Source organism: Coenobita brevimanus, chromosome 67 (assembly GCF_032717465.1).
Source record: "Coenobita brevimanus isolate Jiangsu-jjx chromosome 67, ASM3271746v2, whole genome shotgun sequence".
In the NCBI taxonomy this organism is placed as follows: Eukaryota; Metazoa; Arthropoda; class Malacostraca; order Decapoda; family Coenobitidae; genus Coenobita; species Coenobita brevimanus.
The window spans coordinates 20,764,277-20,782,896 of NC_137020.1; the positions used below are offsets into that span (position 1 = coordinate 20,764,277).

At 41.7% G+C, this 18,620-nt stretch overlaps 1 protein-coding gene across 1 annotated transcript in view; it reads right to left on the minus strand.

The window, feature by feature from the left end:
* Positions 1-3,426: 3,426 nt before the first annotated feature.
* Positions 3,427-18,620, minus strand: part of spartin — a 556,986-nt gene continuing 541,792 nt past the window's right edge. The window contains exon 12 of the mRNA XM_080276831.1: positions 3,427-3,721. Within this exon, the coding sequence (XP_080132957.1) occupies positions 3,427-3,721 (295 nt within the window). The remainder of the gene's footprint in view (positions 3,722-18,620) is intronic.

Sequence of the window (18,620 nt, forward strand, 5' to 3'; positions counted from 1 at the left end):
AGACTTTTACTTGATAACCTAAATCGTGTGAATGAGAAGAATATGATTTTTAAAGTGGCAATTCAGATGAAGAGGGAAAACAGGGATATCACAGGTGAGCAGTGCGTGAAGAATGATGACAGAAGGGTTGTGGTGAACAATGGGGATATTAAAGACGCATGGAGAAAGCATTACAGCTGGTTGTTGAATGAGGAGTTTGACTGGGACAGGGAAGGTTTGGAGCCAGCACAGCCAGTGTTTGGCCCTTGGCCTTTGATTGATGCTGTTACTGTGAGCAGGGCAATAGGCAGGATGCAGGTAGGGAAGGCAGCAGGTGTGTCTGGGTTGACTGCTGAAATGTTGAAGGCCTCAGGAAATACAGGAAAAAGGTTTGTCACTGACCCGATAAATGCGATGATATATGAGTGTGTTGTCCCAAATGACTGGCTGAAGAGTGTAATTGTAAATGTGTACAAGGATGCCCTGGAATGGGGAAATTATAGAGGTATAAGGCTTTTAGACCAGATAATGAAGGTAATGGAGACAGTTCTAGAAGGTATGATTAGAGAAAGAGTGAATATTGATGAGATGCAGTTTGGGTTTATCCCAAGCAAAGGGACAACTGATGCCATATTCACTGTTTGACAGCTTCAGAAAAAATATATAGGAAAGAAATGGGAAATGTACTTTGTTTTCGTTGATTTGGAGAAGGTCTCTGACAAAGTCCCTGGAAAGGAAGGGAAGTGGCCAATAAGAAAGCTTGGGATCGAGGAGTGGCAGGTTAGTGTCGTTATGGCTATGTATGTGGGTAAGGGTGAATGGAGATTTGAGTGATGAATTTTCCATGAATGTTGGTGTGCATCAGGGGTCAGTTTTGGGCCTGTTGTTGTTTACCATGGTACCTGAAGCCCTCTCACATGACTTCAGAAATGGACTCCTGTGGGAGATGTTGTATGCTGATGATTTGGTGTTGACTGCAGTAAATGAAAGGGAGGTGGAAGGATGATTTAGGAAGTGGAGAGATGGTATGGGACACAAGGACTTAAGAGTGAATGCATATAAAACAATAGTGATGGTATCTAGGGATAGGGGCAGTAATCAAAAAAGAGGGAGAGTGGCCATGTGCGATTTGTCACAAGGGCATGGGAAGTAATTCCATCTTTTTCAGTGTTTGTGATATGTGGATGCGTAAGAGATGTGGTGGTACCAGAGGTAGACTGTGATGTAATGCTGATTTCATGGGTGCGGTATGTCGGGGAGAGCATGTGGATATTGCCAGGAGTGAGAGGATTGAACTTGCTGGTGAGTCTCTTGAGTTTGTGGAAGTTTTGTTGTTTGGGAGACATGTTATGTGCTGGAGGTGGGGCAGGAGCTAGCTCTGTGGCTAGAGTGAGGAGTGGTTGGAAGAAGTACAGGGAGCTGTTGCCTCTCCCGACACTGAGAGGGCTCTCCCTCCATGCTAAGGGATCTTTGTATGCAGCATGTGTTAGGAGCGTAATGCTGTGGTGAGACCTGGGCAGTAAAGGAAGAGGATATTCGCAGGCTCAAATGTACAGAAATGGCAATGATTAAGTGGATGTGCAGCGCGTCCTTGAGTGTCAGGCCTGAGGGAGCTAGGTTGACGATGGAAGAGTTGAGAGGTAGGATGGGACTGGAATGTTCTGGTGTTGTGATGAGTAGAGGCAGATTGAGATGGTTTGGGCATGTGGAGAGGCTGGAGGATGATAAATGGGTGCAGAAAGTGAGAGGGGTTAATGTTGGGGGTTGGGTAGCGAGAGGTACTCCGAAAAAGGCCTGGGACAATGTCAATGAGCGTGACCTCAGGGTTAAGGGACTGAATAGGGATTCTGCCTGAGATCGAGCAGAATGGACAGCTACCATTAGGTGACCAAGACTGACGCATGCATGTTGGAACTTCAAAAAACGAAAACGGAAACAAAATGAAAATGACGAAAACAAAGGGTTAAGGAAGGCCATATCTCACCTCTCCAGTTCAAAACTCCTCTCTGAAGTGAATGGAAATCTCTGATGGCAGCAGTAATATAAAACCAATCATTGGGTTGATATGGTTAAACCTCTTCCCCAGTCTCCCTCCCACCCACTTTCTTCATTTGTGTGGCTGAACAGGATTCTGGAGGCCTGACTGTTAAGTGAATGAGGAGATGGCACTCTTCACATGGTCTGCAGCTGATAATTCTCCCTCTATCATGCATTCTCCTTTCTTACATTCTTGATGCTACTTAACCCCATCCTTTGATGGGGGAATGGTTAGGATGATGATGTCACCATAAATCAGTTATAAGGTTTGCAAATACAGCAATTCCTCATTTAACACACTTTCACTAAACACATTTCACTCTAAAGTTGTTATTCAACCTAGCAACACTTTTCACATAACATGCCATGGCTCACCATTAAGATATTTGGATGTGCAGTTATGCGGATCAGGGTTGATACACCGCACAACAGCACAAATCTCCATATATCATGTATTTCTGTACCGTGCTTATGGATTTGGACACTTAATAATACACAGTAATCTATCCAGTCACAACATATCATCCATTCTGACAATTATTTGCAGCTTTGAATATGAATTTTTGTTATCAATTTTTCTTGCTAGAACACAATCCTCCCTTAACACAGCTTTCACTTAACAAGACAGTTTTTAAGGACACATTTTCAGAGTTAAGTAAAGAATTACTGTACGAGATATTGTATTGTATCATTCATAAAGGCTCCAACGTGCTTCCATGCGCTGGACGTGGTCACCAAATGCCACACTGCCCAATCTCTGGCAGCCTCTCTCTTCAGTCACTTATACGTGAGGTTGCACTCTATGACCTCACCTCCAGGTCTTTATAGTCTGACTCTCGCAACCCTACCCCCAACATTCACACATCACTTTCCGCATCCAACCGTCATCCTCCATCCTCTCCACAAGCCCAAGCCATCTCAATCTACCCCTCCTCACATGTTCAATCCAGCACAAGAGAATGTTTATGAGATATATTACAAGAGAATGTTTGTCCTCCCAAGCCCAGAAAATAAAATAATGCAATCAAAATATTCTGCTCCAAGGATTTATTTATCCAATTAATTAGTTTACTGCTTCCCTTTGGTGACATCAGATCAAAGTACAGTGTTCAACTTTAGAAAGTCTTTTTGAATCGAAAATTAAAGTATAACCTTCATTAATCCCTTAATTACCAGAGGTTCATCCTATGTTGAATATCATCTGGTGATGAGAAGAATAAAAGTCATTGAACTGAAGGAGTTAAATATCCTAATAGTTCTCCTGGTATATAACTCATGGGAAGTTTCTTCATCCAACTAATAGACCTCACAGATTTTTGAATATCCATTCCAGTTTCCCTTCCATCCTCAACCCTTCCATCACATCTTCAGCCAATAAAAATATGGGCCATGGTGTACTTTATCAGTGGTTTACAATGGAGGCTTTTTCTTCTCCCTAACAGGCCTCACTGGCTGCTGGCTATCAGCTACTGCATCCTGTCCCTCCTCCACCCCCTCCATCACCTCCTCTGCCACCTCAACCTCATCTGTCATTGCCTTGCCCTTCTTCTCTTCATGGTGGTGCAGCAGGGCACGGCCGGTGTCCTTTGCTGCCCGTTTGGCCACACCTTTCACTCCCAGCGAGGCGATGTTGTGTCCTGCCAAAGCTGTCTGACCCACAGCGTGCAGTGTATTATCAGCCAGACTTCCAGCTGCCTCACCATACCTGTTATATAAGCATATTAAATTTTAATACTGCCACAAAGTAATATGTACAGTACATCTTGAAATACTCGCAGTAAATATGGCACTGACATACCTGTATATAAACATGATGATGATCATCATCGTCATCTACATCATCCTTTTATCATCATGAAAGCCATGGTTTTACTTACAGCATTTCTCGTAATGCTGCACGGTCTTCTGTTAATGCATCAACTAAATCCTTACACCCACTACTGTCTTTCAGTGACTTGTCCTATGTTCTTCTAAGGGTCTAGTTTCACCAACATCCATACTGTTATTTATACACTTCGTTATACAGTTATTCTCCTCAAAACCTCTCCATCTACCTATCATCCAATCCCCTGTTGTGCCATCAAGAGCAGCAAGGCCTGGAGCTAAGCAAACCCAAAGAATTCCTTCACTGATCTTCATCCTTACAAGAAGGAGTGTTAGTCCCAACTTTAACATAAGCATGTGAGACTATGGTGTGGCATGAAAATATAAAGTCATGAGAAAGAGCAGTGGAGATGGGACTGCTGAGGAATGTATGTGGAGTACAGAGAGTGGATAGGATACAGAATAATGGGATACATGAAAGATGTGGAGTGAGGAAGTCTGGACACCAGAATCGAAGAAAGTGTACTGAGATAGTTGGTCATGTGGAGAGAATGGATGACAACCGAGTGGTGAAAAAGGTATAGCTGAGCGAATTTGAAGGTGAGGCAGGCCAAGAAGGTGGAGGGATATGGTGGATGAATGTGTAAGGAAGAGAGGTATGGAAGTTGGTGAGGCTAAGGGACTGACAAGAGACCATGCTGGATGGATGAATTTTGCACAGAGAAGTGCATAACCAGGGATTCAGCACCCCTTTTTAACATGACAGCGTTCAGACTAGCTGTATCAGATAGCTATACATGAAGCTACAGAACGTGGTGAAATTTGGGGGGCCTATCTCATGAAGCCAGGATTTCGAGGGCTTAAATGATGAGTGAATGGAGGTGTGGCCCATTGAAGTTGGCAAACTTTGGCTGTCTGGACAATGCTACTCTTCACCCTACCCAAGGGTGGGAAAGGAGGTCCAGATGATGATGATGATGATGATGATAATGGGGGAGAAAAAAAAAGAAAAGAAAAAAAGACATCTACTCATAAAATAAAAAGGAATTACATCAAATAGAAAACAGTTCATATACTGTAATAATAAAAAATTATAGATGCAAAGGCATCATTATAATCCAATAATTCACTGCACTGTCATGTAAATACTCTATCTGTACTCTATAATACACTACTGTAATAACCATTTAACCCCTATGTGCCGAGTGTCAGTATGGACTGGCACAAAGGGGTAGACAGAGACCGCCAGGTGTCGGTAAGAACCGCAAATGTATTTCTGCCACAGTTTGAAGAGGCCGCCATTTGATCTTGTCACCAAAGGGTAGGGAGAGATTCCCGCTACCTGACGCAAGCGCACCTCAATCTTCACTGTGACTTAGCCAGGTGCTGAACGACGTCTTTTGAAACCTTCTTGTCTGATTCCATTCCTGCCTCACGCGGACCCTTTGCCTTATCCACCCCTGCCAAGCCTCCGCCCAAGGACACTAAGAAAGGGCTCAGTGACAGTGCCATAGGGTGTGCCTTGGACACCACTGTGTCTAGTTTATCTAGTAGTGAAGAGTTATGACACTGAAAGTGAAGCCAAAGTCAGGACTGCATGCACATGCATGAAGACATCTTGCTTCTAGCACCACAAGTTACTCATCTTCACATCCTTACCCACTGATGCGACCACCTGCAGACCTTGGGATGCTTTCATTCGAAAGAAGAGTTGGTGAGTAATATGGTCTTTAATGTTACCCTAACTGCTATACTTACCCAGATATGAAGGTTTGAAAAAGGGTAATTTTGGGAAATACTTGTAGGGAGAGGACGACCACACAAAAATAATCCCTGCATCTAAGGGCTACATAGAACATTACAACAGATAACTGTAACAGGCAATGTACTGTACACTAAATATATGTATTAATGATATCACTCAGTAAAGGTTCCCTTGGCCATCCAAAAAATAACATTTTCTACAGCCAACAAATCATCACTCCATCATTAACTCTCATAATCTAAAGATGTACAGTATATCTATCTATCTATCTATTGCCAAATGTCTTAAGCCCATAAGGGATGGCCATAAACAACTGGCCTCCATGTCGCCCTGTCCCCCACCATTTCACTGCCCTGCTCCCAGATCACACACCCCTCTCTCATACACCTCTCCACTCCATCCCTCCAGCTCATTCTTGGCCTGCTCCTCCCTGCACCTCACTCACATACACTCTCCTTATCATTCTCTCACTCTCCGTCCTCTCCACATGGCCAAACCACCTCAATGTGTTTCTCTTAACGCTTCCTATCATATCCAGATCCACACCACAATGCTCCTTCACCTCCTCATTTGTCAGTCTGTCTCTTTATGCGACTCCACATGCTCCTCTCAAATAACTCATTTCCTGGGGTGCACCCAGGGGGGGGGGGGGCCTGGCCCCCTTTAGCTCTCTGGGTCCTTTAAAAATTTAAATATATTTATTTTGATAACAGCAAAACATGAAAAATTGGCAAGTACATTACAAACAAAGAGTAACACATGAGCCAGCAGCTCTGACTCTAAACCTGCATATGACCTCCCAGTAATTATCGGACTACCTGACCTCACCTCACTACGGGCCCCACCCTTAGAAAATTCCTGGGTGCGCCTCTGCTCATTTCCACTGCTCTCATTCTTGACTTCTGTCCCTCCAACAAAGTCCGAACTTCATGTCCATACATTAGATTTGGTATCACAATACTGTTATGTAGTAACTTTTTCACTTCGATGCTCACTTCCCTGTTTCTTATCACTGCTTTCATGAAATCAGCAACCTTTCTTTCTTGTTGTACCCTTTCAAGCACTTCATCCCAAAACTTCCGTCCTTATTCATCACACTACCCAAGTACTTAAATGCACTCACATTTTCCATTTCCTCCTCATCCAACCTCACTGTATATTCACTGACTTCACTTCTCACACAGACCATAACTTTACTCTTCTCTACATTCACCTTTATATTCTGTTTCTTACACACTCTCCCAAACTCATCCACCAAGCCTTGCAGCTCCCCTTCGTCTTCAATTAACAACAAGTATCATCCGCAAACAACAGTACAGGGAGTTTCCAAACACTGCCCTCTCTCACTAGGGCTGCTCCAACATCCACTGCCCAACCTTGTATCTCTCTTACAACCCCATCCTTATACAGACTGAACAACCATGGAGACATGACACATCCCTGTTTCAATCCAACCTTCAAACAAAAAAAGTCACTCAACTCACTATCCACACAGACTGCAGCCTAACCCCACTCTTCACAGCATTCAACACCTTCCCATCTACTCCATATATTCTTCATACTTTCTTTATTCTTGCTAACTCCAGACATTTTTATTCATCATTAAAGAGACATTTTAGAGGAGGAAACATCAGATGTAGCCTTCATTTACCTAGTCAGTACAAGAGGTCTTCCCAAAATTGAAAAATATTATCAGGAGGTAGCAAAAATGCAGTACTGTGTATCATTCACACATCACAACATACCTAGACTGAAGAGGTCAACAGATACTTCAAGATGCCAAGGAATGAGGTCAAAGAATCCACAATCACTGTGGCATAAATGTACAGTATTCAGGGTTTATAGGCAAGGTATGTGGAAGGTATTAAGAATATATGGAGTGGAGGGAAAATTGTTGAGTGCTGTGAAGAGTATGTACCAAGGAGCTAGGGCTACAGTGCGAGTGGATGGTGAGCTGATGGAGTTCTTTGATCTCAATGTGGGACTGAAACAGGGTTGTGTGATGTCCCCATGGCTGTTTAATATATACATGGATGGGGTTGTAAAGGAGATGCAAGGTAGGGCAGTGGATGTAGGGGTGGCTCTAAGGAATGAGGGTGAGATTTGGAAGATTCCAGTGTTGCTGTCTGCTGACGATACAGTTTTGTTGAGTAGAGATAAATGGGAGTTGCAAGGTTTGGTGAATGAATTTGGGACAGTGTGTAGGAGGAGGAATCTGGAAGTTAATGTAAACAAAAGCAAAGTTATGGTGTATGAGAGGAATGAAGTCACAGAGTGTGCAATGAGGTTGGGTGGTGAGGATATGGAGAATGTGAGTGCATTCAAGTACTTGGGTAGTGTGATAAGTAAGGATGGAACTTTGGGGGATGAAGTGCGTGAACGGGTACAGCAGGGAAGGAAGGTTGTTGGTACACTTAAAACAGTGATGAGAAATAGGGAGGTGAGTATGGAAGTTAAGAAGTCACTGCATGATAGTATTGTGATCCCTACCCTGACGTATGGAAGTGAGGCGTGGACCTTGCAAGAGGGGAACAAATCAAGAGTGAGAGCAGTGGAAATGAGTTACTTGAGAGGAGCATGTGGAGGGACAGGTTGACGAATGAAGAAGTGAAGGAACATTGTGGGGTGGATGTGGATGTGGTTGAGAAGATTAGGAGAAATACACTGAGGTGGTTTGGACATAAGAAGAGAATGGAGAATGAAAGACTGACTAAGAGGGGGTATGTAGGTGAGGTGGAGGGAGAGAGAGGGAGGGGTAGACCGAGGATGAGGTGGAGGGATGGAGTAGAGAGGCATATGAGGGAGGAGGGGGTGAGTTGCGGGGAAAGTAGTCAAATGGTGGGTGACAGAGCGACTTGGAGGTGTTTTGTTTGCGGCCACCCTTTGCGGGATTAGGGCGTCGGGCTATAGATAGATAGAATAGTTCAGGGTTTTGTCTTACCACATGCAGAGAGAGAGAGAGAGAGTGTGTGTGTGTGTGTGTGTGTATTTACCTATTTGTAGTATACAGGAATTGAGCAATGCTCGTGTTGTCCTGTCTCCAAATCCACATTTATCAAGTCTACCTTTACACACATGAATGTTTTTCTCATGCACCACCTCTTCGTCTAAGTCGTTCCAAATATTTATGTATTTACCTAATATACCTAATTGTGATATACACGGAATGTGCTATGCTCGTGGGTTTCCATCGCTATTTCTCAATAAGTCAAATTTAGCTTTAAACTCGTTTGTCCAGGCTATTCCATAAGTCTATGCTTCTGTAAGGAAAGCTATATTTCTTGATATCCTTCAAGCAGCTTGACTTTTTCAATTTCATTCCGTGTCCTCTTGTTGCTCTCTTATCCCATACAAACAGATCTTCTTTGTCAGTTTTATCTACTCCCACCATGGTCCTGAACACTGCAATCATGTCTCCCCTCTTTCTCCTTTCCTCTAAGGAAGGCAAATTCAGCTTTTCCAGCCTCTCTCTGTATGACAGGTCTGCCAGACTGGGGACCATCTTGGTTGCTGTTCTTTGTATTCTCTCAATCTTGTTTATATCTTTCTTTTTGTGTGGGGACCACACTACCGCTGCATATTCTAACCTGGGGCGGATCATGGCCACCATCAATTTTTTCAACATCTCCTCATCCATATAATGAAATGCTACTCTTATGTTAGTCAAGAGTTTATAAGTCTCTCCAACTATCTTGTTAATGTGCTTTTCTGGTGACAAACTATCTTGGACCAGCACTTCCAAATCTTTCTCTTCTCTCATTTTTGTGATTAATTCATTACCCAACAAATAATTCAGTGATGGTCTCCTGGTACTTTTACCCATTTCCAATATTAACATTTCTTTGTATTAAATTTCATTTCCCACGTCCGGCTGCAATCGTGTATCCTATCCAAATCCTCCAGCAGCATTTTACAATCCTCCTCAACCTCTACCTTCCTCAAGATCTTTACATCATCAGCAAACAGACTTGCATTACTGTTCACTCCATCTACCATGTCATTTACGTAAATCAGGAACATTACTGGCGCCAACACCGAGCCTTGAGGGACTCCACTTGTTACTACCCTCCATCCAGATATCCTATCCTTTATTACTGTCCTCATTTCTCTGTCTCTCAAAAAGTCTCTCATCCATTCCAGACATTTCCCCTTCAGTCCTCCTATATATTCTAGTTTCCACATTAGTCTCTTATGAGGTAGCTTGTCAAAGGCCTTCTCTAAGTACACACAATCCACCCAACCATCTCTCTCCTGTACCACGTCAATCGCTCTAGAGTAAAAGCTCAACAAGTTAGAAACACATGACCTTCCACTTCTGAATCCAAACTGACATTCAGCTGAAATATTCATCTCTTCTAGATATTTTATCCATCTGTCTTTCAGGATTCTCTCGCACAATTTTGCAACCATGCTGGTTAGAGACACTGGTCTATAATTCAGGGGTTCTTCCCTGTTTCCTCCCTTGTAAATTGGTACCACATTTGCCCTCTTCCATTCTTGTGGCACTTTCCCCTCTTCCAGAGAACACACGATTAAACTGTGAATTTTGTCCGCCAGTCGTTCTCTGCATTCCTTCAGTACCCAATTAGAAATTCCATCAGGTCTTGAGGCTTTCCTTACATCCTGAGTTTCCAGTAATTTATACACTTCCTGTACCTCCACTTTTATATCTTTCATCACCGGTACATTTCTAATCACTCCCTCCCCTTCCACAAACTCTTTTTCATTAGTGAAAACCAATTGGAAACATTTGTTCATTATTTCAGCTTGCATTGCTGCATCTTTATAGACCTCTCCTTTTACTTTCAGTTTGGTGATTCCTTCCTTTTGTTTCAGTTTGCCATTAACAATCTATAAAACAGTTTGGGTTCATCCTTGCATTTGTCTATTATACCTTTTTCAAAATTCCTTTCTTCTTCTCTACGTATTCTTGTGTATTCATTTCTAATTCTTTTATATTCCTCCTTTGTTTTGTTCTTACCTCTCTTTCTCCAATTGTTCCATGCCTTATCTCTCTCTTTTTTTGCTATCATTCACTTTCTATTAAACCACTCCTTTTTCCTGTTTTCTTTCCCTTTTGCTCTTGGTACAAGTTTTTCCACTCCCAAATTATAGAGGTCTAGAAAGATATCCCACTTCCTCTGTATCTCTCTTGTTTCTCTGAATTTTCTCCAATCCGCATTTTCAAAAAAGTTTCTCAATCCTGTAAAATTTGCTTTCCCAAAGTTGTATCTTCCCTGTCTATGAAGCTCGTCTCTTGGCTCGACGTTCCCTATTATCATCTGGAACTCAATGACCACAAGAACACTTTTTCCTAAAGGACAGAGATATTTCAATGATTCTATTATATTGGGTTCTTTGGTAAACAGTAAATTTAACCTTGCTAGTGTGTTCTCACCTAGAAACCATGTCTCTTCTTTGACCCATTGCGTCATCACATTATTCATTATTATATTTAATAACATAGTGCCCCATGAATCTTCGCCGCCTCCCGAGTACCATTCCTCCCAGTTCACCTCTTTACAGTTAAAGTCACCCAGCAAAATTATATTATTGCTTTTTTCAATTATTTTTTGTAAATAGCTAGCCATATCTGACAACATCTCCTGGTATTCGTCATTATTCAATGCTCTCGTCTAAGGGGGAACATACACTACCGCCATATCTCTCTTAACATTGTGTGTGTGTGTGTGTGTATTTACCTAATTGCATTTACCTAATTGTGATATACAGGAAATGAGCCACGCTCATGGGGTCCAGTCTTTGTTTCTCGATGTCAAATTTTCCTTTAAACTCGTTTAAGTTTTTCGACTGGACAATCTCTTTCTCCAGGCTATTCCACAGGTCTATGCATCCATAAGGAAAACTATATTTCTTAATATCCATGAAGCAGCTTGGCTTCTTCAATTTCATTCTGTGTCCTCTTGTTACTCTCTCATCCCATACAAACAGATCTTCTCTGTCAATTTTATCTACACCCATCATGGTCATGAACACTGCAATCATGTCGTCCCTCTCTCTTCTTTCCTCTAAGGAAGGCAAATCCAGCTTTTCCAGCCTCTCTCGCTGTATGACGGATCTGCCAGACTGGGGACCATCTTGATTGCTGTTCTTTGTATTCTCTCAATCTTGTTTATATCTTTCTTTTTGTGTGGGGACCACACTACTACTGCATATTCTGACCTGGGGTGGATCATGGCCACTATCAATTTTTTCATCATCTCCTCATCCATGTAATGAAATGCTACTCAAATGTTAGTCAAGACTTTATATGTCTCTCTAACTGTCTTGTTAATATGTTTTTCTGGTGACAAACTATCCTGGACCAGCCCTTCCAAATCTTTCTCTTCTCTCTCTTTTGTGACTGGTTCATTACCATCAAATAATTCAGTGATGGCCTCTGGGCACTTTTACCCATTTCCAATATTTTACATTTCTTTGTGTTGAATTTCATTTCCCACATCTGGCTCCAATCATGAATCCTATCCAGATCCTCCTGCAGCATTTTACAGTCCTCCTCAACCTCTACCTTCCTCAAGATCTTTGCATCATCAGCAAACAGACTTGCATAACTGTTCACTCCATCTGCCCTATCATTTAACCCCTTAACCGCAGGGCGTCACTTTCATGACGCTTGGGAGCAAGAGATCATACCGCGGTGCGTCACTTTTGCGATTCTGTGTTATTTTGAATTCCCCCGGGCTTTCAAGTGGTAGCTTGTATCATCTATCAGTATTGCCAATGTCCAACACTAGTCAGCACTCCTATCTCATCTGTACTCCCATCCATTGTTGACAATTTAGCCATTTCTCCAGGTTCTTGACTCCCCTCCCTACCTTCCCTCCATTACCCTCTCCTCTCGCCTCCCCGGCCGTGCTACGCTACGTAAATCTTCCCTGGAATTTTCCACTGATTTCATCCATTGAAATAGGCTCTATGCCCTATTCTTATACCATATATACCAAAAAGAAATAAAGTAAGTGAGAGTGCCATACACCTGGAATTGGCTAATTATCACCTGACAACACCTCACGTGCACTCGTTCGCTAATTTTCGCTGTTTATTTCCCCTTGAAATATGCCGTATAATCTATTCTCGTACTAAAAATATATATAAGGAGGGAAGGGAGAAGCCTAAGTGATATTTACATTCACCTGGAACTACCTAATTTATAATGTATTGTCTAGATTTCCTGCCAATCATTTCACTGCTATATATTAGCTGCTGTCAAGAGGCTGACGTTGGCAGTAATGCATTTCCAAAGGTAGGCCACCCCGGCCCACCCCTATCAGTTCACTGTCATCTTCCATGGTGAAGGTACGTCTGTTTGCTCCTGCTAACTTCAGCCACTTTTTAGCCCCATGCAAAGGGCCCTGTGACCTTTACCCCCTACTAAACCTCATGTGGAAAGAGGTAAAGGGCTGACAATTGAAAGAGAGTGACTACGATCTTTCTGTTGAGTAAAACAGTGCAAGTGGAATTGTAAATAATGTGTAAATAATGTGTAAACAGCAAGTAAAGCAATGAATGTAAATATAAGTGAACAGTGGAAAATAGTTTTATAAGTTACTTCAAGTGACAGTGCATAACACAGTGTAAATAAAATAGAAATGTAAATAATGTAAATAAAATAGAGAACGTAAATAGAAATGTAAATGAGTAGTATTATAAGAATACGAGTATATATACTAGGAGTAATGAAAGTGAAAGTTTCACTCTAGCATGTATGAATACTATGAGTTATGAGAGTGAAGGTGAAAGTGACATTCACTCTCAATGCTAGTATACAGGACGAGAAAGTGAATGCTACGTATTTTACTGAAAGAAATTGAATGCCTACAGTGACAGTAAACTACTATTACTGAAGGAAACTTATGGATAAAGACTGTAGATATATATAAGTGTTATATAGTAACAGAAATATAAACTGTGAGTGTTTTTATGAATAACAAATGACAACACCAGCAGCGAACTAGCGCAAGTGGGAAGGTCATATGCCCTCATAATTTTCATTGCTTTCACAGTGTTTTTTTTTTTGGAATATGGATTCCAAACTATTTGAGAATCACAGAATAGTGTTTCTAGTGATAATATCAGGCTGTGGTAATCATATTACGGGTTGTCGGGAAGTGTAAAGTGGAGACTTCGTTACCCAACTTCAGATGTCTCCACAAGTCCTACTCGACGTACTCGACGAAGGCTCAACAAACAACCCAGGACAAAGCTGAAGGTATGTGCCATAAGCATATGTGATTTTAATATCCTAGGACTAATAACTGATTTTTGGCAAATATTTTTAGAGAGTGTGACGGAGCGCAAATATGCCCGCGGGTGCTGGAAGAAAAAGCAAATCAAACCCGCGGTTAAAGGGTTAAGTAAATCAGGAACATTACTAGCGCCAACTCCATTCCAGGAGGTTTCCCTTCAGCCCTCCCATATGCTCTAGTTTCCACATTAGTCTCTTATGGGGTACCTTGTCGAAGGCCTTCTCCAAATCTAAATACACACAATCCACCAAACCGTCTCTCTCCTGTAGCATGTCAATTACTCTTGAGTAAAAGCTCAAAAAGTTGGAAACATATGACCCACTTCTGAATTCAAACTGACCATCAGCCAAAATATTCATCTCTTCCAGATATTTTATCCATCTATCTTTCAGGATTCTCTCGCACAATTTTGCGACCATGCTGGTTAGGGACACTGGTCTATAATTCAGGGGTTCTTCCCTGTTTCCTCCCTTATAAATTGGTACCACATTTGCCCTCTTCCATTTTTGAGGCACTTTTCCCTCTTCCAGAGAACACACAATTAAATTGCGAATCTTATCCGCCAGTTGTTCTCTGCATTCCTTCAGTACCCAATTAGGGATTCCATCTGATCCTGGGGCTTTCCTTACATAATGAGGTTCCAGTAATTTATACACTCCCTGTACTTCCACTTTTATATCTTTTATCACTACATTTCTAGTCACTCCCTCCCCTTCCACAAACTCCTTTTCATCAGTGAAAACCGACTGGAAACATTTGTTCATTGTTTCAGCTTGCATTACTGCATCTTTATAGACCTCTCCTTCTACTTTCAGTTTGGTAATTCCTTCCTTTTGTTGCAGTTTGCCATTGACAAGTCAATAAAACGGTTTGCATTCATCCTTACATTTGTCTATTATACCTTTTTCAAAGTTTCTTTCTCCCTCTGTATTTTTCTTGTATATTCATATCTAGTTCTTTTATATTCTTCCTTTGTTCTGTTATTACCCCTCTTTCTCCAGTTGTTCCATTCTGTGTCTCTCTTTTTTTGTCATCATACTATCTATCTATCTATTGCCAGACGCCTCAATCCCTTTCAGGGTGGCCACAAACAAATCGCCTCCACGTCGCCCTGTCCACCGTTATTTCACTGCCCTGCTCCCAACTCACACCCCCCTCTCTCATATACCTCTCCATCCCATCCCTCCATCTCATCCTCAGCCTCCCTCTCCCTCTCCCCCCCCTCCACCTCACTCACATACACTCTCCTCATCAGTCTCTCACCCTCCATCCTCTCCACATGGCCAAACCACCTCAGTGTATTCCTCCTAACGCTTCCTATCACATCCACATCCACACCACAATGCTCCTTTATATCCTCATTTGTCAGCCTATCTCTCCATGTGACTCCACAGGCTCCTCTTAAATAACTCATTTCCACTGCTCTCACTCTTGACTTGTGGCCTTCCAACAATGTCCATGCTTCACTTCAATACGTTAGAGTTGGTATCACAATACTGTCATGTAGTAACTTTTTCACTTCCATGCTCACTTCCCTGTTTCTTATCACTGCTTTCAAAGAACCAGCAACCTTTCTTCCCTGCTGTACCCTTTCAAGCACTTCACCCTCCAAACCTCCATCCTTACTCATCACACTACCCAAATACTTAAACGTACTCACATTTTCCAATTCCTCACCATCCAACCTCGCTCTACATTCGCTGACTTCACCTCTCTCAAAGACCATCACTTTACTCTTCCCTACATTCACCTTTAGATTCCGTTTCTTACACACTCTCCCAAACTCATCCACCAAGCCTTGCAGCTCCCCTTTGTCTTCACTCAACAACACAGTATCATCTGCAAACAACAGTACAGGGAGTTTCCAAACACTACCCTCTCTCACCAGGGCCACTCCAACATCCACTACCCTACCTTGTACCTCTTTTATTACCCCATCCATGTACAGATTGAACAACCATGGAGACATGACACATCCCTGTTTCAACCTAACTTTCAAAGAGAAAAATTCACTTAGTTCACCATCCACACGCATTGCAGCCTTAGCACCATCATACATACTCTTCACAGCATTCAACAACTTCCCATCTACTCCATATATTCTTAATTCTTTCCACGATCCTTGTCTATCGACCCTGTCATATGCGTTCTCCAAATTCATGACAGCCGCATACAACTTCTTTCCCTTCTCTAGAAACTTTCACTAAAGATCTAAGATTGAATATCTGATCTACACAACCACTTCCCTTCATAAAGCCTCCCTGTTCTTCTCCAACTTATTCCTCTGTTTTGTCTCTAACTCTGTCAATAAGCATCCTACCATACACTTTTCCTATTATACTAAGAAGACAAATGCCCCTATGATTACCACACACTTCTTTTTCCCCTTTTCCTTTGTACAAGGGAATAATTATACCTGACTTCCAATCCTCCAGGACTCTACCTTCCTCCCAGGCCAATCTGCACATCTTCCACATCTATTCTACTATTATCTCTCCCCATGCTTCAGCATTTCACCACACACTCCATCAATTCCTGGGGCTTTCCCCAATTTAACTTTCTTCATTGCTTCCACAACTTCTATCCTACTGATTTCTTCCTGTCTTCTCACCTCCCTTCTTATCATACACCTTCTATTAAAAACACTCCTTTTTCCTGTTTTCTTTTCCCCTTACTCTTGGCACATATTTTTCCACTCCCGACTACAGAAGTCTAAAAAGATATCGCACGTCCTCTGTATCTCTCGTTTCTTTGAATTTTCTGAATCCTGTAAAGTTTGCGTTCCCAAAGTTGTACCTTCCCTGCCTATAAAGGTGTGTGTGTGTGTGTGTGTGTGTGTGTGTGTGTGTTTACCTAGTTATATTTACCTAGTTGTGATATACAGGAACTGAGCTAAACTCATGGGGTCCTGTCTTTGTTTCTCGGTAAATCAAATTTTGTTTTGAATACATTTAATTTTTAAAATTGGATGATCTCTTTGTCCAGGCTATTCCATAGGTCTATGCACCTATATGGAAAACTATATTTCTTGAAATCCTTCAAGCAACTTGGCTTTTTCAGTTTCATTCCATGTCCTCTTATTACTCTCCCATCCCATACAAACAGATCTTTTCTGTCAATTTTATCTACTTCCATCATGGCCACAAACACTGCAATCATGTTGTCCCTCTCTCTCCTTTCTTCTAAGGAAGGCAGATTCAACTTTTCCAGCCTCTCTCTGTACAACAGATCTGCCAGACTTGGGACCATCTTGGTTGCTGTTCTTCGTATTCTCTCGATCTTGTTTATATTTTTCTTTTTGTGTGGGGACCACACTACTGCTGCATATTCCAACCTGAGGCAGATCATGGCCACTATCAATTTTTTCATCATCTCATCCATGTCATGAAAAGCTACTCTTATGTTAGTCAAGAGATTATACGTCTCTCTAACTGTCTTGTTAATGTGTTTTTCATGTGACAAACTATCCTGGACCAGCACTCCCAAACCTTTCTCTTCTCTTGCTTTTGTGATTGGTTCATTACCCATCAAACAACTCAGTGATGGCCTCTTGGTACTTTTACCCATTTCAAATATTTTACATTTTTTTGCGTTGAATTTCATTTCACACACCCGGCTCCAATCATGAATCCTATCCAGGCCCTCCTGCAGTATTTTACAGTGTCCCTCCTCCTATGTGCTCCAATTTCCATATTAGTTGCTTGTGGGGTACCTTGTCAAATGCTTTCTCGAAATTTGAATACACACAATCCACCCAACTGTCTCTCTCCTGTAGCACGTCAATTGCTCTTGAGTAAAAGCTCAACAAGTTGGAAACACACGACCTTCCACTTCTGAATCCAAACTGACTTTCAGCCAAAATGTTCATCTCCTCCAGATACAATATTTTATCCATCTGTCTTTCAGGATTCTCTTGCACAATTTTGAGACCATGCTGGTCCAGGACACTGGTCTATAATTCAGGAGTTCTTCCGTCTTTCCTCCCTTATAAATTGGCACCACACTGGCCCTCTTCCATTCCCAAAGCATTTTCCCTTCTTCCAGAGAACACACAATTAAACCGTGAATCTTATCTGCCATTTGTTCTCTGCATTCCTTCAGTACCCAATCTGAGACTCCATCCAGTCCTGGGGCTTTCCTTACATCTTGAGTTTCCAGTAATTTATACATTTTCGGCACTTCCACTTTTATACCTTTTAACACTACATTTCTAGTCACTCCCTCCCCCTCCACAAAATCCCTTTCTTTAGTAAAAACCGATTGGAAACATTTGTTCATTATTTCAGTTTGCATTGCACATCTTTATAGACCTCTCCTAATTTCAGTCTGGTGATTCCTTCCTTCTGTTTCAATTTGCCATTAATAAATCTATAAAACAATTTTGGTTCTTCCTTACATTTGTCAATTATATCATATTCAAAGTTTCTTTCTTCCTTTCTACGTATTGTTGTCAATTCATTTCTAGTTCTTCTATGTTCTTCATTTGTTGAATTATTACCTCTCTTCTTCCAGTTGTTTCACACTATGTCCTTCTCTTTTTTTGCTATCATACACCTTCTGTTAAACCACTCCTTTCTCCTGTTTTCTTTCCCACTTACTCTTAACACATATTTTCCCCTCCCGAATTATAGAGGTCTAGAAAGATATCCCACCTTCTCTGCATCTCTCGTTTCTCTTAATTTTCTCCAGTCCACATTTTCAAAAAATTTCCTTAGTTCTGTACAGTTTGCTTTCTCAAAGATGTATCT